Genomic DNA, 26,391 nt, shown 5'->3' on the forward strand with positions numbered 1-26,391 from the left:
TATGTGTCTTGATAGGGAAAACAAATTAAATTTATTTATTCGTGAATAGTGTCAAAGGTGTGGCCTTAGGATGTCTGCCTCCCTGCATACTTACCTGCCTCAATCCCTCCCCACTGCTACTCCTCTCTTTCCTGCCTCTCCTGCTTCTTATGTCACATGGACCCCTCAGGAACTCCCTGCTCAGCCAATTACTGGTGGTAATGCTAACCCACATTGGCCGGTGATTGGCTAATAGGGCAGCTCTTGTGAGATTGATCTGTCAAAGAAATCAGAAGGCAGTGCTGAGCCACAGGCACTGGGAGCATTGGAATAGCAGCTGCATTGGATTGGGGCAGGTAAGTATGACTTTTTGTTACCTTTAGGTCACTCTTTGCCAGCTGAAACATTTTTGCTGAGGTTGGACAGCCACTTTAAGAACTACGCTTGAGGTTGGACAGCCACTTTAAGAACTACGCTATATGGTCAGCTTAGGAATTATCATATGCAATTTGGTGAACATTTTACATTTTGAAACATTTTACAGGAGGCAAAGAACTGTCTATTGTTTCGGTAGATCCATTGTATCATTTTATACAAATCAATTGGGGGGGGGGGGGAATCAAGTGGTCTTTTAAACAGGATAGCCAAAAATGATGTGGGCAGACCCTAAGGACCGTATTACATGGCACGGCTGTCAGGTCAGCACTTGTTTCTTCCTCGTACCCTGCTCACTACCTGTGCTATTACACATACAAACAGTGAGCAGGGAGAAGTGAGGGGGGGCACGGGGAGCCGCAGGAGGGGCTGCCCGGATCATCTTTAGATTGTCCAGGCTGCCCATTGAAGACAGCGGCGGTCTACTGCTGCTGCTTATGTTACCAGGAGCGACGGCCAGCTGACTGTCACAGTTATTGTTTTTATACAACATGTTAAAAGACAACGATCAGCCGACATTGTGTATGTTGGCTGATCATTGACTTTTAACATGACCTATTACACCAACCATTATCGTCCGGAACGTCCAGTAATTGGCCAAGTACGGTCAAGAATCGTGTGGTGCAATAAGGCCATAAGACAGATAGATAGACAGACAGAAATGTTTTTTTTTTCTATTTAATTGATCTCATTTTTTTACATTATAATGGGGGCAACTACTGTATCATTTAGAGATATGCTTTACAGCAGTGGTGCACAACCTGTGGACTTGAAACTGTTACAAAACTACAATTCCCTTCATGCCTAAAAAGGCAATGGGTGTCCAGGCAAAATGGGAATAGTAGTTTTTTGGAGGGCTGCAGATTGTGCACCACTGCTTTACATTATGGACATAGGCAACAATAGATAGAAGTTTACCTATTGACATAAAGTGGTCATTTCACAGGGAGGGGGAGGCTGAGCTGTGAACATTATCTAATGTTCCCTCTATCTGTTGGTGTCATCTCTCACTTTAATGCTGTTAGGATCCCTTTCCAGCAGCCTCCTCCTTATCATCACAGACTAAACAGGAAATATCAGTTTAGTATAAGGCTTCATTGTGGTAAAAAAAACCAAAAAAAAAACCAAGATTTCTGAATTATTTTATAATATTAAATGGAAGACAAAAAAAACCACACCAAAATCCTAAAAATTATGTATAGCATAAAAACTTGATTTAAACAGCCATTTTATGATGACACATCCCCCTTAATTATTATTTTTTTTTTTTACAGTTTTTTTACATTAAAAAAGACAGATATACCAATATGCTTATAAATATTCACTGTGTTGTATGTAGTGCAGAACCCTAAGGGGTGGAGCATGACTCAGGGATTCTCTTGAATCATGCACCATTCCTTTAGGCCCTGTGCTGGACATAACACTGTGAATTATCCTTGCGTTCCTTAAAATGATGGTTTAATGTAATTCATATTCTTCATTGGTCCGATGTCTTCCTTTTGCAGACTTGACAGCTGAGTAGGTGACTGCATCCACATTGATTTTAGCTCTTGGATTTTGAGGGAAGCTCTTCTTACAGATCTCAGCATACTGAAGACTTGAAGGATCCAAATGGAGACCCTGAAAAATCGGAATGATACTGCATCAATTCCCATTCTAGGACTCCATGTCTGCCATAGTAAATCTGCTGAAAGGATCTGCCTCAGGCAGCCTCTACCAGCTAAGCACCAATTTAACTCATCAATGCTATGCGTAGAATTTTAATCCCGTACTGTAAATGGCATAAACGGAAAAAAAAATCCAAAGGCCAAAATTGCAGATTTTTGGTCACTTCATATACATAAAAAAAAAATTAAAAAGGTGCCCATCTAAAAACTAAACCAAATGCTAACAAAAAAAAAATAAAAATATATATATATATATATATGACTGCGTGAGTCAGAATAGAGCAAGTTTAAGCTACCGTATTTTCCGATGTATAAGGCGACTGGGCGTATAAGACGACCCCTGACTTTTATGAAGATTGTCCGGGGTTCGCCTTATACGCCAGAAAATGTTAACCCCTGCCTGATCGCAGGTTAACTGCAGCTACATTTTTTTTAAACAAACATTTAACTCACCTAGGGCCCATTCCCAGCCTCCGCGCACCTCCCGTACCGTTCCCGACGCAGGCAGTGTGATGTAAACTACCTGCTCCGGAGACGGAGATCGACGAACCTCTCCCGGGCAGCCGAGTGTCTCATCGGAGAAGCTCAGAGACGCTCGGCTGCCAGGAGAGCTTTGGGAGAATGAGATAGGCGCCAGAAGTTCCCAAAGCCCGAAGAGGTTTGGTGATCTCCGTCTCCGGCGCAGGTAGTGTACGTCACACTGCCTGCGCCAGGAACGGTACGGGAGACCGGGAACGGGCCCTAGGTGAGTTAAATGTTTGTTTTTTTTATAATGGTCGCCCCACACGGTGGGGGTGGGGCCATTTTTTAGCCCCCCCCCCACCGTATGGGGCGACCATATCCAGTGTATAAGACAACCCCCGACTTCTAAGAAGATTTTTCGGGGGTTAAAAGTCATCTTATATGCCGGTAATTCTTTTTTTTTTTTTTTTTTTAGGAAAATTTTTTTCATTAACAGTAGTAAAATAAATAATAAAGTTGATTGTCGTAATTGTAGGGACCCACAGAATACAGATAACATTGTGTCAGTTTTACCATAAGGTATTCTATGTAAAAAACTAATAGTTGCAAAGGAGCCGTATAAATCTGTAGATGAAAATGTAAATAATTGCTTCTAAATGGCGAAGAAGAAAAAACTAAACTACACAAACAACAACTGGCTGCATCATTAAAGGGGTTATCCAGGTAACAAAAACAATATTCTAAACGATCCCCCTTCCCAATACCACCCTAGGTCTAATATACATGTATAACATATCTTGCACCCTTTCCCTGTTTTTTTCTCATATTTACCCGCTCTGGATGTCTAAAATCCTCTTCTCTGTGTCCTCTCTGACAAAACGCTGTCTATTGACTTGGTAACCTGACCCCCAGGCGACATTATCTGCATTATCTCCATGCACCTGTTCACTAGTTAAAGTGTGGCTTCCATAATTATAGTGCCATCTCTGCTTGCTGTCAGTGAATGCGGACATATGTATTTGTCTTTGTGTCACAGCTCTGTATGTTGTAAGGGTTATGTTATGTTCTTAGAGTCTGGGTGGAACTAGAATGTTTTCATTCACAGAGAGCAGGCAGAGATCTAAACCTACACTACACCCCCCCCCCCCCCCCCCCATCACCCGGTAAACAGATGCCTGTTATGCAGCACATAGCTACCCCAGCGATGGGGTAATGTGATGCAAAATCAGTGGGAAAAAAACTGTCCTGCGTTTACTGAGCAATAGTAATGACAGCAGTGGGCAGGGAGGAAAGCTAAGGAGGCGAGTACACAAACGGACCAATCAGGGAAATGCATGATGGGAAATGTAGTTTCCTGTCCGGCGCCATCTTGGTTATAGATCGGCTTTTACAAAAACTTGTAACTCAGGAATGTCAGCAGCTAGAAAGACAGGAGATGGCTCAAAATACTCAGGGGAACTTGGTGAGTAAAACCACCTCACATATTTTAGCTCTTAGGTCGATAACCCCTTTAAGGGAAAATGAGTTCTGGTAAAGACCACTGCAGTAAACAGAAGCTGTCATGTGAAAGCCGCTGTGTTGGTAGAGATAATAGATGTCAGAAAGGACCTCAGAAGAGACCTCTTTTTAGGTAATTCTTACAATCACTCATTTTATTTCAGTCTCACTCTCGGCTGCCACGTGGCTGCCTGTCATCATCCTCGGCTCCTGGAACACTAATGTGTGCTGGGCTGCTTACAATGAAGCGGCCCCGCACACATCAAAACCGCTTCATCCGCAGGAGAGACACCTAGTGGGATCAATAACTCTTAAACATCTGAGGACATGTCACACATTACTGGAAATGACAGGACTGGTTTAAATATCCACCCACCTGGTCCTCGGATCTAGATGAACCTGTGAAATAAACAAAATAGTTGGTTAAATTTTATGTTATTATTATATTAATAATAATCTTCATAATAATTTACATAGATATGAAACTGGCAGTAGTTATGCCACTAGCCCCCCATGCTCTAAATCTAGAGGGTTGTTCTTAATCACCCATAGACTTGTATGGAACATCTTCCAATCCATAGACTGGAGGTCACACAAATGTTCTAAACTAGTCTAGGGCTATGTTCACATGATGTTTTTTCTTTTCGTTTATTATTTTTAAAATGAACTCCATGAACTCAGTGCAATGACGGCTGTTGGTCCATTATTCAAGCTCATGTTGACTGATTGGCTTTTCGATGTGTTATTAATTGAATAGACCATTGAATTTAATAGCAACTAAGGTGAAAGGACAGGTAAAAAAAAGTTGTGTAAACAACTAAAAAAATTACATCTGTTGTTTGCAAAAGACATCCGAAAATAATTGTCATGATTGTTATTTTGACGTCCGCTCAAACAACGTCTGTTATTTTATACACTGTATGTATTAGGGCAGTGCTGCTGCTGCTGTGTGTAGTATGGAGAGGAGAGAAGAGACTTCACCTCATGTCAGTCACCATTATATCTATTTCTTGCTGAGGTAACAGAATCCTGGCTTATTGACCCCCCACCCACCAGTAGGATGGCTACTGTAGTGTATGTGTAATCCAGGACTACAACTCCTATCATGTCCATGTGTGCTTTGGTTTGTAGTCCTACAACAGATAAAAGGTTAAAAAAAACCTAATGCATTTGATAATATAAGTAATTGGCAGACACTGAGCCACCATGCTGCTTAAAAGACACTTGTAGGAAGACAGACATTTCCTGCCTATAGGTAAAGTGATGGAGCTAGATTCATAGAGGAGGGGGTGGGGCTAGATTCAGAGAGGAGGGGGTGGAGCTACAGGCTTGCATAGCTGTGATGTCACTACTGACCCCTGTGACCTGGAAGTCCTTTATGTAAACAAACACAAATCCAAAAAGCAGCAGGAGGAGGAGAAGGCCTGGGGACACAGAGGAGGAGGCCCAGGGACACAGAGGAGGAGATCCGGGGACACAGAGGAGGAGGCCCGGGGACACAGAGGAGGAGGCCCGGGGACACAGAGGAGGAGGCCCAGGGACACAGAGGAGGAGGCCCGGGGACACAGAGGAGGAGGCCCGGGGACACAGAGGAGGAGGCCCGGGGACACCGAGGAGGAGGCCCGGGGACACAGAGGAGGAGGCCCGGGGACACAGAGGAGGAGGCCCAGGGACACAGAGGAGGAGGCCCGGGGACACAGAGGAGGAGGCCCGGGGACACAGAGGAGGAGGCCCGGGGACACCGAGGAGGAGGCCCGGGGACACAGAGGAGGAAGAGGCCCGGGGGCACAGAGGAGGAGGAGGCCCGGGGGCACAGAGGAGGAGGAGACCCGGGGGAACAGAGGAGGAGTCCCAGGGACACAGAAGAGGAGGATGCCCAGGGACAAAGAGGAGGAGGCCCAGGGAAACAGAGGAGGAGGCCCAGGGAAACAGAGGAGGAGGCCCAGGGACACAGAGGAGGAGGCCCAGGGACATAGAAGAGGAGGATGCCCAGGGAAACAGAGGAGGATGCCCAGGGAAACAGAGTAGGAGGCCCAGGGACACAGAGGAGGAGGCCCAGGGACATAGAAGAGGAGGATGCCCAGGGAAACAGAGGAGGATGCCCAGGGAAACAGAGGAGGAGGCCCAGGGACACAGAAGAGGAGGCCCAGGGAAACAGAGGAGGAGGCCAAGGGAAACAGAGGAGGAGGCACAGGGAAACAGAGGAGGAGGCCCAGGGACACAGAGGAGGAGGCCCAGGGAAACAGAGGAGGACGCCCAGGGAAACAGAGGAGGACGCCCAGGGAAACAGAGGAGGAGGCCCAGGGAAACAGAGGAGGAGGCTCGGGAACACAGAGGAGGAGGCCCAGGGACACAGAGGAGGACGCCCAGGGAAACAGAGGAGGACGCCCAGGGAAACAAAGGAGGACGTCTAGAGAAACAGAGGAGGAGGCCCAGGGAAACAGAGGAGGACGTCTAGAGAAACAGAGGAGGAGGCACAGGGAAACAGAGAGGACGCCCAGGGAAACAGAGGAGGAGGCCCAGGGAAACAGAGGAGGACGCCCAGGGAAACAAAGGAGGACGTCTAGAGAAACAGAGGAGGAGGCCCAGGGAAACAGAGGAGGACATCCAGGGAAACAGAGGAGGAGGAGGCTCGGGGGCACAGAGGAGGAGGAGGCCCGGGGGCACAGAGGAGGAGGAGACCCGGGGGCACAGAGGAGGAGTCCCAGGGACACAGAAGAGGAGGATGCCCAGGGACAAAGAGGAGGAGGCCCAGGGAAACAGAGGAGGAGGCCCAGGGAAACAGAGGAGGAGGCCCATGGACACAGAGGAGGAGGCCCAGGGACATAGAAGAGGAGGATGCCCAGGGAAACAGAGGAGGACGCCCAGGGAAACAGAGTAGGAGGCCCAGGGACACAGAGGAGGAGGCCCAGGGACATAGAAGAGGAGGATGCCCAGGGAAACAGAGGAGGAGGCCCAGGGACACAGAAGAGGAGGCCCAGGGAAACAGAGGAGGAGGCCAAGGGAAACAGAGGAGGAGGCACAGGGAAACAGAGGAGGAGGCCCAGGGACACAGAGGAGGAGGCCCAGGGAAACAGAGGAGGAGCCACAGGGAAACAGAGGAGGACACCGAGGGAAACAGGAGGAGGCCCAGGGAAACAGAGGAGGAGGCCCAGGGAAACAGAGGAGGAGGCCCGGGAACACAGAGGAGGAGGCCCAGGGACACAGAGGAGGACGCCCAGGGAAACAGAGGAGGACGCCCAGGGAAACAAAGGAGGACGTCTAGAGAAACAGAGGAGGAGGCCCAGGGAAACAGAGGAGGACGTCTAGAGAAACAGAGGAGGAGGCCCAGGGAAACAGAGGAGGACGCCCAGGGAAACAGAGGAGGAGGCCCAGGGAAACAAAGGAGGACGTCTAGAGAAACAGAGGAGGAGGCCCAGGGAAACAGAGGAGGACATCCAGGGAAACAGAGAAGGAGGAGGCTCGGGGCACAGAGGAGGAGGCCCAAGGACACAAAGGAGGAGCCATGAGGACACAGAGGAGGATGCCCAGGGACACAGAGGAGAACAAGGGTAGAGGAAACAACTAAGGGAAAGGGACAGTTTATAAATTATTCCCTTTTCCAATAAGAAAAAAATGTTAGACAACCTCTCACAGACCTAGGCCAAAAGGAATTTTACGATTAAAGGGATTATCCAGCGCTACAAAAACATGGTCACTTTCTTCCAGAGACAGCCCCACTCTTGTCTCCAGTTTGGGCGTGGTTTTCTTGCTTAGTTCCATTGAATGGAGCCTAATTGCAAATCGCACCTAAACTGGAGACAAGAGTCGCGTTGTCTCAGAAAGAAAGTGGCCATGTTTTTGTAGCACTGGATAACCCCTTTAATTGCAAACCACTGAGGCTTTCTATTGCTGTGTTATTTGAACCCTGAATGGCAGCTTTAGCATTGTTTGGGGAATACTGAACAGCAGTGGACACTATATGGTGGTATATTTTGGATACGGTATGTTGGCACTTATAAAGCTCTAAATGATAGTACTAAGTGGAAATTGCATATAACTATTATAGTAATGGCTGTACAGTATATAGGACACGGAATTGGATGGATACATGATATTATTTGCTGTTGAGACATAACCACTATAATCTCCATAGACTGAATACAGATTTTAACTTTACACAATTGTAAGCAGTTCTGGGAGGATGTATCACACCTGTAATAACCAACCTATATGTTATATACCGTCTGACCAGACGCACTAGAGATCCTAACATATATTCATACAAACCTCGGAGGCGATACCTAATAACCACAACCATCAGGATTATTATAACAAATGCTTCAGCCCCTATGGCAGCGTAGAGAATGAACATTATCAGTTGTGGTTCTGGATCACCCTTGGGATCTAAGAGACACAAATAAAGTAGAAAGTACATGTGAATGTCCAGAATTCAACTTCAGCCGGCAATAAAGTATATAGACCGCACCAATTTTCCTTTTTCTGTTTTCGTTTTTTCCTCCTCCCCTTCTAAGAGCTCTAGCACTTTCATATTTTTATCTACAGGGCCATGTGGGGGCTGCTATTTTCCGGAAATAGATGTACTATGTAATGGCGTCTTTCATTGTACCACAACATGTATGATGGAGCCCCAAAATATTATTTATGAAGATAAAAATTGGTAAAATTTGAAAAAAGAATGCAATATGGTAACGTTTGGGGGGTTCCTGTGTCTACGTAATGCACTATATGGTAACAGCGACATGATACTATTATTCTATAGGTCACAGATTTTCTGATAATTTTTATTTTTTTTAATTGAAATTCTTTTTTTTTTTGCAATTAATTATTAATAGAATGGCCCCATTGTGACTCTTATAGCGGTTTTCGTTTTTCACCTATGGGGCTGTATGGGGCGTCATTTTTTTGCACCATGATTTCTTCTTTTTATTAATACCATATTTGTGTAGATCGGACGTTTTGATCACTTTTTATTACATTTTTTTTATATATAATGTAACAAAAAACGGTAATCCTGGCGCCTTTCTTCCTCTTTTCGTTTACATATGGAATGATGATTGTTAAATTTTAATAGATCGGACAATTACGCACCCTACAGTATATAATATGTTTATTTATTTATTTTTATATGTTTTATTTATATAATGGGAAAGGGGGTGATTTTAATCTTTTTTGGGGAAGGGGCTTTGGGGTACTGTAAAAAAAAATTACTTTTTTTTTACACCTTTTACGTCTTTTTACATACAATTATTAGATTACATACACTGATCATTGCTATGATGATAGCATTAATCAGTGTAATAGGCGTTCTGCTGATTGAGCCTGCCTGTGAGAGACTCAATCAGCAGAGCGCCGGTTGGACTGCTTGGAGGAAGGTAAGAGACCTCCGGTGGTCCGTGAAAGCGATCGGGACCCCTGCAGTCACACTGTGGGGGTCCCGATCGGTAAGTGACAGGAGCTGCTACTGTAACTTACACTTAAACGATGCGGTCGTGCCGTTTAAGGGGTTAATGATCGCAACGTTTAAGAGGTGAAAGACCGGCTGCAGCGTGATTGATGCAGTCTGTCATTAACGGAGAGGGTCTAGCTGCTCACTGCAGCCGGCTCCCACTTGCTATGAAGTGCGGAGAGCAATTCATAGCTCCCTAGACACCCAGGTCGTAAATGTATGTCCAGGGTCGTCTGGTGACAGACTTCCAGGAAGTACATTTACATCCAGCGTCGTCTAGGGGTTAAAGTCTTATTAGGTGCAATCAAGTAAATACACAATATTTTTTCTTTTTTTATGTGGACATCAATATTTGATCTTTATTGTTACCAGTGATAATTGATGATCACACATGGATAAGCAACCCCTTAAGACCTGCAGCTAACCCCTAAAAATTACATGTTATTATGACTAAATAGCCTAGGGTGCCCTGATTCTGCATCTTCTCACAGTTTCTTGATGTACTGTACCTTCCCATTCCGGAGATATAGGGGTCTATAATTTCTCTGATAATTCAGTTAATGCTCAGATGGGCGTGGACTTCATTTTAATAATGGGAGTGAATATCAAGTGATAGGCAGATTATCCTACCTCTTCTGCTTCACTTCCTTCCTCTGCCCGTCTCTGGTGATAACTTCCGCAGGTGAGAGGGGTGGGAGCATGTTGCAGGCAATGATCAATAACTGCCCCATGTAACATGTCACATCAACATCAGTCAGCTATTGGACATTGGTTTTGCCCACAAGCAATGTCTGCTTCATGCTCCCACCCCCCTCTCATCTGTTATCACCAGAGAAAGACAGAGGGAGGACAGTCCTGGAGAGAAGAAGAGGGAGGACCTTTTCTGCTCTCCAGATAACCCCTTGGGGGCTATGTTCACACTGCGTATGATTCCGGCCGCATTTCATACGCCGCCGTACATGTGCGTCTGAAACTACGGGCGTGGGAAAAATAGACATGCGGCCGGATGCGTACGAACCGCGAACATACGCCCGTAGTAGAGTTATGCTTCCCTAGCTTGTTTCGAAGCGATCTGAAACAGGTCATTTACTTGGAAATCTTCGACCAGCCCAATAAACCACACAGAACCTTTTGGATCGAAAAATCAAGTTCAATTTGGCTTAAATAAGTACTCCATACGGGACCGCATGTAAATGCACGGCCGTGAGTTTCAACATTTCCGTCCTCAAACAATGGTCTTGTTCATTTTTCACTGCGCCGTATACGATCCGGCCGTAAGCTCATACGTAGTGTGCATTGCGCGGGCGTATATCGTATACTTTCAAGCGAACGCATCAACCTCAAAACTACGTGCGTATATTTGCGGTTCGCACTACGGACGGAAACATACGCAGTGTGAACATAGCCTAAAGGTGTTATTGTTTCCAAGCAACTGCCATAAATAATTGACAGTTCACACACTGTGTGGCTGTCATGCCATCCGTAGTGGTATTGATTTGTATTGATTTCCAGGCGCACCCATATGGCTGGCAGATTTCAATCGGCTTTAAAGGGAACCAATCACGTTAAAAATGGCTATTCAGCTAGGGAAATGTGCTGATAAATCACTCAGCACACTTGCCATACATGTTCTTATATCCTCCATCAATGCAAAGTAAAACGTATAAACTCAATTTTAAAAATTAGCGTGCCAGTTATTAATGATCCCCAAGTAGTCATCTGGGCGATGGGCTGTTTGAAGGTAGTCACATCCCCTGGGAGGGTCACCAATGTAATCAGGCCCCTCTGGGCGTGAGGGGCGTTATTCAAACTGCAGTGAAACTGTGATGTCATCCAGAGGCGTGCTGTAGCACACAGCGGCGTGCCAAGTTCTCATCATGCTGCACATACACAGAACAGCGAGTCTGGATGACGTCACGGCTTCACTGGAGTTTGAATAACGCCCCTCACGCCCAGAGGGGAGTGATTACATCGTCGAACCACCCAGGGGACGTGACTACCTCTAAACAGCCCACCGCCCAGATGACTACTTGGGGATCACTAACATACAGCACGCCAATTTGTAAGGGGACGTCCCTTTGAAGGGACGGAGGATATAGGGACATGTGTGGGAAGTGTAGTGAGTGCTTTATCAGCACATTTCCCTAGCTTAAAAGCCATTTTTAATGTGATTGGTTGCCTTTAAATACTGCTGGAGGAACATGTTAAACATCGGCCGTTGCCTGACACTGCAAACAATGGCCGCATCACACAGCGACTGCTGTTTTACAGTGTGTGAACATATCCTAAAGTACACAACATGCTTTGTAACATTACATGTAATCTGTTGATCCAGTTGGGGTCATTTTTTTTTCTTTGCCTTTCCCTTAACTAGGGTGAATTATTTCTGAATCCCGGCATACAGCACTTACAATGTAATGGATGAAGCTATAAACTACTACTGATATAATACCTGCAGGACAGGATCTCGGAGTGACCACCAGTCTGGTTCCCGCTCCAGTTCCCGTCTCTCCATCAGCTGTCCTTATATGACAGCAGATCCTTCCGGAGTCGTTCTCTGTCACATTGGTGATAGTGATTATAGTCTTCTGCTCATTGTTGGGTTTATGTGTGACGTGTGAGATCTGGTCAGGATCTAGGGAGATTATTTTAACTCTGTTTTGGAAACATGGGTGATCCTGGAGTGACACAGTATGATTGCACGGTAGGGTCCATCTGGCGGTGTAGCCCTGATACTCAGATGTAAATGAGCAGATGATGGTCACTGACTCTCCAGCTTCTGCTTTGACCATTTCCGGTTGTGTCACCACCAGATGTTTTTGCCCATTTCCTGTAAAAGAGTAAGGTATATAATCATTGACTGTGTTATTGAGTCAAAGGAGTAATAACTCTCCTTAAGGAGAGCTTGTCATAAAGATGTGTGGATACTTATGCTGCGTTTACACGGGGTGATAATTCGCCCAATCAATCGTTTAACGTTTTTGAAGTAATGGTTTGGTTTTTATAACGATCAGCATTTAAATGAATAAATCGTTAGAAAATTTGTAAGAAAAATCGTTATTGCGATCGTTTTAAGATCGCTTAAGCCCATCTCACACATAGGGTAAATTGGTGAAAGACCGTTTACACGAAGCGATCTGTGAATTTTTAGCAAACGATCAACGATGAATGATTTGACTTGAAGGGACATTTCTTTGCCTAAGAGGTGTGAGAGCTATTTTGCATATCCTTTCTTCCCTATGTTAGTGAGAAATTCATGTGTGTATGTCTTTGCACAAAAGGATAAGAGGAAGTGCGGCAGCTCACCAAAATCGGTTAAAAGATGCTTTATTTGAACATAGAAGGGATCAATAGCAGGTACTATCCACAAATAAACAGAGCGACGGCCGTTTTACGTATAAAACGCTTCTTCTCGGCTCACAAATACAGCATGCACCTACATCACTTTTAAGCTGCTGCTCCCTTCTGGACACCCCCCCTATCACCATCGTAGCTTGCACTCTGGCTAACTTATTTCTGGCAGTATATGAAAAAAGATACATATTTACAGAAGAGAATCCATTTATACAATACATAGTCACCTATTTGAGATTCATGGATGACGTGTTTGTAGTGTGGTCGGGCTCCAAATCCCTTTTTGAGGAGTTTGTAAAATATCTAAATAGAGGTAATAAAATGAATATGCAATTTACCTCAGTGTACGGGGGCCTGGAGTTGGATTTTCTTGACGTGAGGGTGAACATTATAGATGGAAATATAGTTACCACGGGCTTTAGAAAACCAACTGCTACTAATGGCCTTTTGCATTATGAGAGCTTCCATCCCCCTCACGTCAAGAGAGCCATCCCATATGGGCAATTTCTACGTTTACGTAGATTAAATAGTGATGATGAAAAATATAAGTGTCAAGCTCAGGAACTATCTACCCGACTACGAGAAAGGGGTTACCCCGAACAAGTCATAAGTAAAGCATACGAAAAAGCTAGTAAAAAATCTCAGTATCAACTTCTAAGTAACCATTCACACAGGAAAGAAAAAGCAGACAGGAGATTTGTGTTTTCCTTTAAACACACGCCTATAGACTAAGCTATACAGAATGCAATAAGACGGTACTGGCATATCATAGAGAGGGATCCAGACCTAAAAACTATAGCTGTAAGAAAACCGTTGTTTTCATACAGGAGAAATAGAACTATAGGTGAGCGGATAGTGGCCCCAAAAGCACAGGAAGAGGGAGCTACCTGGTTGGAAAAAACTTTGCCAAAGGAAAATTTTAAGTGCGGTTCGTGCTCTATGTGTAAATATAATGGTGAAAGAAAATGTATCCAGGTGGGAGGAGTCTCATGGGAAATTAGATGTTTTATAACATGCAAAACTTCCTTTATTGTTTATGTTATCACTTGTAAATGTGGCGCTTTTTATATTGGGAAGACTATCCGTAACATGCATGTAAGATTCAGAGAACATCTAAACTCCATTAGGACTGGCTCTGGTTGCCCGCGCTTAATTGAACAGATAAGCAAAAATCATGCAGGTAATACGTCTGTCCTTGATTTCACAGGCTTGGAATCTGTACCTGCGGCTGCAGGTGTGAACAGACACAAAAAGCTTCTGAAAAGAGAAGCCTACTGGATCATTCGGACAAACGCTATGGGACCATTGGAACTTAATGACAAAAACGATATGAGTGTCTTTCTATAAAAATAATCTGTCTTTATTGTATTTTGTGCACTTTGATGTTCCTTCATGTACAGATGTATGATTTTTTTTTTTTTTTTATTAAATTGTATTTTATATATGCTTATATGTTGATAAACTGCATCTACTGCTCTCATTCTGGTACACGGTGAGTTAATACCCTCACAGGCAGATGGTGATAGGGGGGGTGTCCAGGAGGGAGCAGCAGCTTAAAAGTAATGTAGATGCATGCTGTATTTGTGAGCCGAGAAGAAGCGTTTTATACGTGAAACGGACGTCGCTCTGTCTATTTGTGGATAGTACCTGCTATTGATGCCTTCTATGTCCAAATAAAGCATCTTTTAACCGATTTTGGTGAACTGCCGCACTTCATCTTATCCTTTTGTGCAAAGACTTTACTGGACTGTTTTCTCAAACTGAGCACCACCTACGGTAGAGTTACACAAACCAAGGGAGAGTCACGGTGAGGTCCAAGCAGGGCCTATCCTGGGGTCTTTGCCGCCTGAGGCTAACCTCAGGTGGCTGCCCCGAGTGATGGCCAGCATAGCCCCCCCCCCCCCCCCCCTGCCGGACCGAAAAATCTGCCGCCTGAGGCGGAAGGCTCATTCCGCCTCATGGCAGAAGCGGGCCTGGGTCCAAGCTTGGTTTCCTAAAACTGGGGACAGTGCCAGCATACACATCTTGTGTGAATTCATGTGTGTGTGCCTGTGATATATCAGCTACACACTGCCTACAATACATTGTAAGAATATGATAAGTCACCACAGGGTTCTAGGACGGTATATGAGCACAGGACTGCAGAACATTTATACAGGTCAAAGAATATAGCTATATAATGAGTATAGCTATAAGAGGTAGAGGGATCTTCTGCTTTGGGGCCCAGGTGCCTCAAGTTTTCCCTCTGAACTCCAGGATGATTTGTAGCCTTTCATAACTTATATTACGACCTGTTTTAGAACCAATTTTTGACAAATAAGAGATTCCTGTGCATTATGGATCGGTTAATATCAAAATGCATTTATACAAAAAGAAGATCTGCAGCAGCCGGGGCAAAGAACTGTATATTACACATGACAGCTTCAGTAGACCATGGCGATCTAGTTCAAAAACTCTTGGGGAAGATTTATCAAACTGGTGTAAAGTAGAATTGTCTTAGTTGCCCCTAGCAACCAATCAGATTCCACCTTTCATTTTTCAAAGAATCTGTGAGGAATAAAAAGTGGAATCTGATTGGTTGTAAGGAGCAACTGAGCCAGTTTCACTTTACACCATGTTTGATAAATCTCCCCCCCAAAATCTACATACATGATCACAGGCTCTTGTCTATTGCTGACCAGCAATTCATAACCTGTATGCATGTGCTCCCATATGTATTTCTTTATTTCTAGCCTGTGTACAGTCTTTTGTTTGTTTGTTTTAGTTTTTTTCTGAATATAGGGCTTTTCAGTTCCCGGGACCTATTACTTGAGCTGAGAATAAAAGATAAGATAAGTGGAAAAAATATGTTAATCACATAGACCATCGAGAACTTAGAAGAAACTCCTGTGGTCATGATACTGCTGCATGACCCGCTTCAGCTGACCACCAGCATTAGGTGCTATATCAGACATACATATTGTATACGTGTGATGTGGTCAATAACCCATTTCTACAAAGGTTCCCATGTAAACCCACTACAATAAAAAGAGACTGAAACTCACGACGACTCTGCGGACAATGACAATGCGGATATCACTGTGGGTACAATGTCTGCTATACTCTGTGCACACAATACGAGAAGAACAGGGTTATCAACCATCTTTAAATTCATCGACCATAAGTAAAAAATAGGTTTGCCTTGTCTGTAATAAAAAGAGAAAGATGGCTTTGTGGGGCTGAAGGATCTTGTGGAGTATAAGGACCCTATTACACAGAGCGATAATCGACCGATTTGGACTATTATCACTCCTTATAATGGAGTCAGCAGTCAGCTGATGAAACGATCATCGGCTGATCGTTGGTTTAAGTTTGGACCTAAAATCGACGGGTGCCAACCACAAATCGAGGCCGACAATTGTCTAAACACCTGACACCTTATCTCTCCCTGCTCCCGATCTTCTGAAGCAGATCTGTGCTTGTGTACTAAAATGATCGGGCCGTAGTCGGTCTAAGGAGTATATAGGCAAGGAGGTGTTCAGGCTGAGAGGAAACCATAGTCAGAGGACAGAAGTCAATATCGGGTGTGGAACCACAGGTACCTGGAGACGGGAGCGTAATCCTAGAGCAAAGCAACGTAAGGGTCAAGATCACGGTCAGGTAGATAGATAGCAATAAGAACAATAGCAGAATAGCCAGGGAATGATGTACAGGTCTGCAGGTAAGGAGTAGATGTGTAGGCCGCCAAGGCTGATGTCATTCGAGAGTGCTGGTAACCCAACTTGTTTGGCCAGGCTGAAAAGGACAGCCATGATGGAAGACAGAAGCCATTACCGGAACATAGGAGATATTTGTCTGCTGAGCATCTCCATGTAGTTGGTGTTTGGCTGCTCACTATGGCCACCAAGGCCACAAATGTTCACATTATTATCTCCCCTTATACTTACATACTTGTAATTGTGTTTATTAGCCGAAAAATGCATTTTTATCATGAAAAAGCAGTTTGAAGCTCTCCCCCCTGTCTTCATGATTTTTTTATGGAGAGGGGAGGGGTGGAGGGAGATAAGGCACCAAAACAGGACAACAAAGAGTTCATTTACAGCTACATTACGGGGCTATCTCCTCTGAAGTCAGCACTGACCTCTCTGACCTCTGAATACCGGCTTTCACACAGCTCCCACTGTGTAATCCTTTGCTCTCTGCTGGCGACTAATCTCTCTCCTCCCTCTTCCCCCCTCCCCTCTCCATAGCACAGACAGGAACCCGTCTGATGTAAACAAGACAAGATTTCCTGATAATGAGCAGTGGATGAGAGAGAGGAGGGGAGGGGGGACCTGTGGAAAGGCTTTTCGAATGCAGATAATGGCATATTTGCCTAATAAATCCAATTACAAAGTTTATTAAAATCGCCTGGACTATTCATTTCTGCAAAAAAAAAAAAAAAAACGAAAGTAACACTTTAAACTTTTTTGTCAATGTACTTGTTTTTTTTTTAGTTTTGTTTTTTGTAGGAAGGAAATGCAAACAGCAAATCCATTTCTTGTTTTGCTGATTTAATAGCAAATCGCTGTGGGTGTTCTACATGGGAAGTGCATTTGCACAGACCCTATGCAGTTTTGCTAATCTGGATGACATTACATATGAGTAGCAAGCTATTGGATCTGTCTGGACTGTGATTATATTAGCGGGTCCCTCTATTATATATGTAGCACTATATGTGATTATATATTGCTTTTATTTTGTAATCTACTGTTTCGGTTGACACAGGCCAACTATTATGCCATGTCACTGGTGTTGCAGGACAGGACTGACTACCCACAGTCATTGGTACTGACCATGTCGTATGAACTGGTTAAACAGTAATCAGCAAAAGATTTTACTGGTTACAGATTGACACCCTTATGCCCAAGATGGTTGCCAACACTCTGGGCATCTGTACTGGACAGCACATTGAACAGCAATCTTCTTCTGAAACACACGCGTAAAAGATGGCGCATCACAATTATCCCCTAAATGACTGCATGTGAACTATTGGAAGCCCATAAGACGGTAACTCGAGTGTGGTGGAACATACGAAGTTTCGAAGAGTATACAAAAAACTCCATATTCCCAAGGGGCCTCAGAGTGCAAATATTCCCAGCATGGGAGGTGACACCGGAATTTAAGGGCACGTGGGAAGTAGGATTGAAGCAGTGTAGCAAGATTATCACCACTATGCTTTTGGACCATGATAAGGCTGTCATAGCCGAAACCAAAATCAAAATTAGGGATTTGGAGCATAAAATGGAGAGCTTTGATAAAACTTTATTGGACCCCTTTTATGCCAAAATGAAGGACACTTTGGATCGTTATGAAAAGGAGATCATGGCAGGAAAAAGTCAAAAATTCCAGCGTGATAAAATGGACCATGACAAACATCAAGCGTATCGGTGGAAACATAGGGGCAATACACAATCAACAGCTGTGGGCACTATATGCACGGACCAAAGTACTAGTGAGGATTTTTTATCCTCAAGCGACGCAGACGGAGGACCAGGCGGGGCAAACGTAAACCCAGACAGAAAAAGGAAAACAGGACCACGGAACTACCAGGCCTCATACCGGAAGTTCAAGAAGAATCGTTAATTGCTGCCCCATTTGTGGGGCAAGATTCCGCTGATTCCACTGATAATTTACAGATCATCAATTTGTCTACTCACATTTTGGAACCAGCGGAAAGGTCGGTATTGCAGAAGGGCCTCACTTTTTCTCCCACAGGAAATCTGGATAAGTTTACATTTGTAAAGGATGTATATTTATTTTGCAGGTCCTTGGTATTTAGACTCCTGTATGATCAACCCTCGATTGTATACGATTGGCCCATGGAGGACAGACGTGTTTTTCAGGATCTGTGGGATCTTCTGAGAGAAAATGAAAATACATCAGGTAGGAGATCTTTTACGCAACGCAAGCCTTCCAATTTAACACCATCCTTGGCCCTGTTCCCCCCGATACAAATCTTTTTCAACTCTGTCCTGAATGCTATAAAAATGTTACCATCAAAGAAAAATGCCCCCAGAAATATCACTAAGCAGGAGGAACGGGCAATTAAAAGCCTTGAAGACAATCCGTTGTTTATCATCAAGGAGGCAGATAAAGGGGGCAATGTGGTGCTTTGGCCAAGGGATCTATACCTGGAGGAGGCCCGTAGACAGTTATCTAATAGCCGATTTACACAGCTTTACCTTCTGATCCCACAGAGATATTTCAGAACAAATTGCTGTATCTTTTGGAGAGGGCTTTTTCATAGGATGTCATCCATCAACAAACGAGAATTGGAGTTTCTAAAGGTCCAAGATCCAATAGTACCTACGTTCTATATGCTCCCCAAAGTGCACAAGCACATGACCAGACCCCCGGGAAGACCGATTGTGGCCGGGATAGGGGGACTATGTGAACAGGCCTGTGTATATTTGGATTTCTATTTACAACCACTGGTTTAGGGAGGGCGAAACAGCGTAGCATAGTGGCAGCCCGTACATGACTGGGTGGGCAGTACGGGGTTAACAGTGCCAAGGGTGGGGGGGGAGCAGGAGAGAGGTTACCTGTAGTTCAGGGTATAGTGAAATAAGGGGGTTGCTAGGTGAGAGCCAATGGGGGTGGTGGGAATAGCTTGGGGAAGGAGGGGGCTAGCTAGGAGTTGGAAGTGAGGAGAAAGAAACTTACCAGTCTTCTGAAGCTACAGGACCTGAGACGGAGCATGGATACTCAGCCTGCAGCAGACTTGTCAGCATTCATGGCATCCCTGAGGGGTGTAACGGCTCAGCATGGGGCCGCCTGGGTCCAGGCTCAGCTTGCCCAGGTGATTAGGGAAGCGGACGGGGGGTTGCAGTCCCGGGGGGCCCGCCCGTCCGCACGCCGCCGGCGCCCGCCGGAGCGGCTCAGCCCTGGAGTCCCCAGCCGTTCCCGCCGCGTAAGGAGCCCTTCACAGGACCCTCCGGCCCCTCCTGGCAGGCACAGCTCTCCCCTGCACAGGAGCCGGGCTGGGAGGAATCCTGCAGCGCGGCGGGGTTCCGGGCGGCAGGGGGAGGGTCACGTGGCTCCTTCCTCCCCCTCCGTTACGGCAGCAGTAACAGGACCTGCGGCGGCTGGCCCCTCTCACAGCAGGAAGCAGGGGGCAGCCCAGCGACGAAGCAGAGCCGGGACCCGGTCCCAGGGGGAGAAATTGCAGCCCAGAGAGGTGAGGAGAAGGCGATCCCGGGCAGCAGCTGATCCGGGGGGGGAGGCGTTCCCCTCCACGTCTCAAGGTGCAGGGCGGAGGGTGGCCGACGGAGTAGTAGTCCCCAGCACGTCATCCGTGGCGGCCAGCCCTCCTGTCGCCGGCGGCTCATCTGGACAGCGAGTTCAGGTGGCTCCGCTCACGCTGGACGTTGCTGGAGAGGATCTGGGAGCCGGGCCATCTTCCTTGGACGACGAATCTGACAGCCTGGAGGAAGGAGAGGTTCGTGGTGCTGCGACAGCAGGGGTGCGATCTCGGATAGCGGCTGTTCCGGCGTCCGCTGAGAGTCAGCCTGGTGAGTCTTTTTCTATGTCTGTGCTGTCCCCTGTTTTGTCCCCTGTGTCTTCTGGTGTGGCTGGAGGTGTCAATGTGCGTGTAGGGGATCAGTGGTCGGGGGGCGGGGGACAGTTTGCAGGGATTGGAGAGGCAGTGGCGCAGTTTTTAACTAGCATGCGGGGGTTGATGGTACAAAGCGTGGGTTCGCATGCGACAGTGGCGCCGCCAGCGGCAGCATGGGTGGGTAGCGGTGCTGGGGCGGTGGGACAGGGAACTCCGGTGGCGCAGGCGCCTGCAGCTGTTCAAGCGGCACCTACGATGGGGCCCGCGGTCAGCGATGCCTCTGTCCGCTTGGATGACTCGGCACGTGGGGAGGTGTATGTATGTTTTGATGGCCCGCTGGGGGCGCATTTGAAACAGGAAGTGCGTGAGAGGATCTGGAAGGATGAATACGTGGAAATATTCTCCCTCCTTCCTCTGGAAAAATTTAACATTGAGAAGGGTAAAGCAGATGAGAGTAAGAAGGAGGAGGAGGAGAAGCGGCGGTATCGACTGATACCCCGCACTTTTACGAATTGGCTTCAAGCATTCGCCATTTTGGCGAGTGTAATTGGAGAGAAGGCTCCTCAGAACTGCTCTGCTTTATTCGGCTATATGGATGCTATAGGGGAGGCTTATCGTGTTTATGGCGGAACTGCTTGGCTGCGGTATGACGAGCAGTTCCGCCAGCGTAAAGCGGTAAGGCCGGCGCTGCGTTGGGATCACAAGGACATAGCATTGTGGATGCGGCTGATGGTGGCATCACGCGCGCCTTCTCAGTCGTTTCGGGCGGGGGCCGGGGGTTCGTCTGGGTCAGCTGGGTCGGCCGGAGCCTCGGCCTCCCAGCGCCCGGGTTGCTGCTGGCAATACAATGAGGGTAACTGCCGGTATGGGTCCAGCTGCAGGTTCAAGCACGAGTGTGGAACCTGTGGGGGGAACCACCCTCAGTCCAGATGCTTCCGGAAATCCAAGGGTCGTCCCGCCGATGCTGGCCAAAAAGGGACAGACGCCGGTGAGCATAGAGGCGATGCTGCCACTGCTAAATGAATACCCTGACCAGAGGGCGGCGCAATTGTTGAGGGATAGGTTTATGTGGGGCTTTCGTATTCCTTTTGCTCCAGACGCACCAATTTTTCGCCCGCAGAATTTGAAGTCCGCCAGAGCGCATCCGTCTATTGTGAGCGAGAAGTTGGGCAAGGAGGTGACTCTTGGACGCATGGCGGGTCCGTTTGCAGACCCGCCGTGGCCGTACTTGCGGGTCTCTCCTTTGGGTCTGGTGCCAAAAAGGGAGCCTAACAAATTTCGTCTAATCCATCATTTGTCTTATCCGGAAGGTGCTTCGGTAAATGATGGAATAGACCCGGAAGCATGTTCGGTATCATATGTCTCATTTGATCGGGCGGTGGAGTGGGTGCGGCGGTGCGGGCCGGGGGCGCTCATGGCAAAAACGGACATTGAGGCCGCATTTCGGCTCCTGCCGGTGCACCCCGATAGCTTCCATTTGTTGGGTTGTATGTGGGAAGGACAGTACTATGTGGACTGCTGTTTGCCGATGGGGTGTTCCATTTCCTGTTTTTACTTCGAGGCTTTCAGCACGTTTGTGGAATGGGTGGTGCGCAAGGAGTCGGGGTTGCAGTCGGTTTTGCATTACCTTGACGATTTCTTGTGCGTCGGCCCGGCACGGTCGCCCATTTGTTCTGTCCTGCTGCATACAGTGGAGCAGGTGGCGCGCTGGTTCGGCATTCCTTTGGCCCCGGACAAGACAGAGGGACCCGCCACTGTCATTTGTTTTTTGGGCATCGAGATTGATTCGGTGTCAATGGAATGCCGGCTGCCACCTGACAAGTTGTGCGAGCTACGTGCGTTGGTACGGGAGTTCCTGGGTTTGCGAAAAGTGCGGTTGCGCCAGCTTCAGTCCCTTTTAGGCAAGCTTAACTTCGCGTGTCGCATCATGCCCATGGGGAGGATTTTTTGCCGGCGCCTAGCCGCTGCCACTGCGGGAATCCGTTCCCCCCTGCATTTCATTCGGCTTACAGGGGATCATAGAGCAGATTTGTGTGTGTGGAATGAGTTTTTGGCACAATACAATGGGCGTTCGGTTTGGCTGGATGACTGGGTTGAGAATGCGGACATGGAGTTGTTTACGGACGCATCTGGTTCAATTGGCTTTGGTGCATACTTTGGGGGAGAATGGTTTGCAGGCGGCTGGCCTGACGAGTGGCGCAAAAATGGTTTGGTACGCAACCTGGCGTTGCTAGAGTTGTTTCCCATAGTGGCGGCAGTGGAAGTCTGGGGGCCTCGATTCCGCGGCAAAAAGGTGCGTTTTTGCTGTGACAATCTGGCAGTTGTTCAGGCCATCAATAGCTTGTCGGCATCCTCGCCGCCGGTGGTGACTTTATTGCGCCGGCTTGTTTTGAGGGGGTTGGAACTGAATGCATGGTTGTCTGCATGTCATCTTCCGGGGTGCAGGAACTCCATTGCTGATTCGCTTTCTCGTTTCCAGTGGGACCGTTTTCGGGAACTGGCGCCAGAGGCGGAGCAGCATGGGCTTTCCTGCCCCGATCATCTATGGAGCCTGGTTTGCGGACTGCATTCGGTCTGATGGCAAGGGCGGTTAGCCAGCCTACATGGCGGGGGCGTGAGGAGGTGTGGCGTGAGTGGCAGCAGTTTTGTAGGAGAGTGGGGTCGGATGGGGCGAGTGGTGAATTGATCCCACTGTTGCTGATGTTTGTCGGGGATGCGTTTGGAGCGGGGGCTTCGGCGGCCGGTATCGCCAAGAAGCTCTCCGGCCTTTCGTTTTGGTTTAGAATGATTGGTGTTCAGGACGTGACGAAAGATTTTTTGGTCCGCCAGGCAATGGCGGGGTACAGGAAGGCGAGGGTAGCAAGGGATTTCAGGCGGCCGGTGTCCTTTAGTATCCTGGGGGATCTGGTGAGAGTGTTGGAGACCTTGTGTACGGATGGGTATGAATGGGTGTTGTTTAGGGCTGCTTTCTCGTTGGCATTCTTTGGGGCCTTTAGGATTGGCGAGTTGGTCAGTCGTTCCTGTGTGTCGGGAGATGGATTGCAGGTAAGGGATGTAGAAGTGGGAGAGGGGAGTGTGTCCTGCTGGCTTCGTAAGTCGAAGACCGATCAGGCGGGGAGGGGGAAGCATATAAGGCTCTATGCGATAGGGGATTGCGCGGCATGTCCGGTCAAATGCGTATCAGAGTACTTGAAGGTTCGCTCGGGAGGTAGGGAGGGACCCCTCCTGCTACATAGGGATGGTAGAGCCCTCTCTCGTTTCCAATTTGTGGCAGTTTTCCGCAAGGGTCTGGTATGCTTGGGTTTGCCGGCAATGGAGTTTGCCTCTCACTCCTTCCGGATTGGCGCGGCCACGGAGGCGGTTAGATGTGGTTTGTCTGAGAGTGTGGTTCGTCAGATTGGGAGGTGGGAATCTGCTCGCTTCCGGTCGTATGTGCGGATGGACATGATTTGAGGGGAAGGAGGCGGTTTGTTCTGTTGGTGTTCTTTTTCCCTTTGTGTTTTTTCTTCTTGTTTTTTTTTTTTTTTGTTTGTTTTTCCTTTTGTTTTCTTTGGTTGTTTTTCTCTCCCTAGATTGTGCGTGCCTGACATGGATCCTGGGGCACTCGTACGTTCGCCGGGGGGCGGCACGGGCAGACGTAAGAACCAGCGGTAGACAGCTGGGTTTTCAGAGGAGTGAAGTCCGCATCCGGTGGATCGGTGTCGGGGGCTTATTGTGGAGCGGGGTGTTACCAGAGTTTCATTTCCACGCTAGGCTGGATAGGCCCCGAGACATATTAGTCTTGCACGTCGGGGGCAATGACATCGGGGTGCGTGCTTCCCGGGAATTGATACGGGACATTAAATTCGACATATTGAGGCTGTGGTCCATGTTCCCAGGGGTGGTAATAGTGTGGTCAGAGGTGGTGGCTAGATTTGTGTGGCGCCAGGCCCGGTCGGTGGACAAGCTTAACAGGGCTCGGGGGCGCATTAACAGGGAAGTTTCCCGCTTTGTGGCACGTGATGGTGGCGTAGTTGTTCGCCACAGGGAGTTGGAGGTGCCAGCTTGGGGTTTTATGGATGCTGACGGGATTCACTTGAATGAGGTGGGGACGGACCTTTGGTGTTCAGATTTGCAAGACGGGATTGAGAAGGCCATAAGGGTGTGGAGGGACTCGCAGGCACAAGGTGTCGTCCCTGCTCGCTGTGGCGGAGGGGGGGTCATCGATGGCTCGGACTGAGGGGGTTATCAGGAGGCCCTGTGGAGGAATGGGGAATCCACGTGTCTAGCTGGCAGCTAGTGGGAGTACGGAATGTGGTTACTACTTGGGTGGGATGATATGGTGATGGGCAGTACGTGACAGATTTGTCAACCCTGAGTCGGTGCGTAGCGACTGGGGATCATTATTCTAACTGTACTGCCATTTATGGGCCATCCGTGACCTCCTCGGGATATCAGTGTTATGGTTATGATAATGGGTTGTTATTGAAGTTTATAGGTAATATGTTTATTACAGAGTTGGTATATATATATTTGATATCCCTGTTATTTAATAAATAGGCTGCTGTGGCCATTATTCCAATTCTACATGGTGTTTGGTGTTTATTTAAAGGGGCTAGAAGGGGGAGGAGGGGAGGTGTGGTTAAGATATTATTCCCTACCCGTAATCTGCAATACCCGGGTCAAGGGAGGGCGAAACAGCGTAGCATAGTGGCAGCCCGTACATGACTGGGTGGGCAGTAAGGGGTTAACAGTGCCAAGGGTGGGGGGGGAGCAGGAGAGAGGTTACCTGTAGTTCAGGGTATAGTGAAATAAGGGGGTTGCTAGGTGAGAGCCAATGGGGGTGGTGGGAATAGCTTGGGGAAGGAGGGGGCTAGCTAGGAGTTGGAAGTGAGGAGAAAGAAACTTACCAGTCTTCTGAAGCTACAGGACCTGAGACGCCCGCCCGCCCGCCCTTATTGATACTTGGCCGGTGGGTGGTTGGCCTGGGGTTCGCGATGTAGCACTCGTCGCGGCAGCTGGCGGAGGGGGGGTCATCGATGGCTCGGACTGAGGGGGTTATCAGGAGGCCCTGTGGAGGAATGGGGAATCCACGTGTCTAGCTGGCAGCTAGTGGGAGTACGGAATGTGGTTACTACTTGGGTGGGATGATATGGTGATGGGCAGTACGTGACAGATTTGTCAACCCTGAGTCGGTGCGTAGCGACTGGGGATCATTATTCTAACTGTACTGCCATTTATGGGCCATCCGTGACCTCCTCGGGATATCAGTGTTATGGTTATGATAATGGGTTGTTATTGAAGTTTATAGGTAATATGTTTATTACAGAGTTGGTATATATATATTTGATATCCCTGTTATTTAATAAATAGGCTGCTGTGGCCATTATTCCAATTCTACATGGTGTTTGGTGTTTATTTAAAGGGGCTAGAAGGGGGAGGAGGGGAGGTGTGGTTAAGATATTATTCCCTACCCGTAATCTGCAATACCCGGGTCATGGACTTGCCATCTTTCTTGCGTGACTCAATGCATGTGATCGAGAAACTTAAGGATGTTGTATTGTCTCCAGGAACCTTGATTGTTACATGTGACGTGGAGTCATTATATTCAAACATTGCACACAAGGATGGAGTGTCAGTGGTTGGATTCTTCTTGGCAAAACGGACTTTGGAGGACCACACCCATCATACATTTTTGGTGAGTCTTTTGAATTTTGTTCTCTCCCACAATTACTTTGTTTTCGATAGAACCTTCTATCGGCAGGTGTCTGGGACCGCAATGGGTGCATGCTTTTGGGTTGGTGGGAGGAGTGCAGCGTGTACCCGTCGCAAGGGTTCCGTGAACATGTTGTGGGTTGGTATTGATTTATCTACGACCTTCTGTTCTTTTGGGATGGCACGGAACAAGAGTGTGAAGTATTCATTATTCATCTGAATACTAATCCGTACAACATTGTTCTGACATCTAAGGTATCTCCCTCGGAAGTAGAATT

The 26,391-nt window shown here is 47.3% G+C and overlaps 1 protein-coding gene and 1 long non-coding RNA gene across 2 annotated transcripts; one reads left to right on the forward strand and one right to left on the reverse strand.

Annotated features, from left to right (window-relative positions):
• Positions 1-1,643: 1,643 nt before the first annotated feature.
• LOC138766272 (uncharacterized) lies at positions 1,644-8,418 on the reverse strand. The gene is made up of 3 exons (XR_011358712.1): positions 8,310-8,418; positions 4,417-4,439; positions 1,644-2,034 (listed from the first exon to the last, which is right to left on the reverse strand). It is a non-coding gene; the product is annotated as an uncharacterized lncRNA (long non-coding RNA).
• Positions 8,419-18,683: 10,265 nt separating this feature from the next.
• LOC138766514 (uncharacterized) lies at positions 18,684-23,891 on the forward strand. Its single transcript, XM_069944105.1, has 3 exons — positions 18,684-18,747; positions 20,115-20,375; positions 22,899-23,891. Exons 1-3 carry the CDS (start codon positions 18,684-18,686, stop codon positions 23,870-23,872), a joined length of 1,299 nt encoding a protein of 432 aa, XP_069800206.1. The 3' UTR covers positions 23,873-23,891.
• The last annotated feature ends 2,500 nt before the right edge of the window (positions 23,892-26,391 follow it).

This window comes from Dendropsophus ebraccatus, chromosome 10, assembly GCF_027789765.1.
Source record: "Dendropsophus ebraccatus isolate aDenEbr1 chromosome 10, aDenEbr1.pat, whole genome shotgun sequence".
Lineage (NCBI taxonomy): Eukaryota > Metazoa > Chordata > Amphibia > Anura > Hylidae > Dendropsophus > Dendropsophus ebraccatus.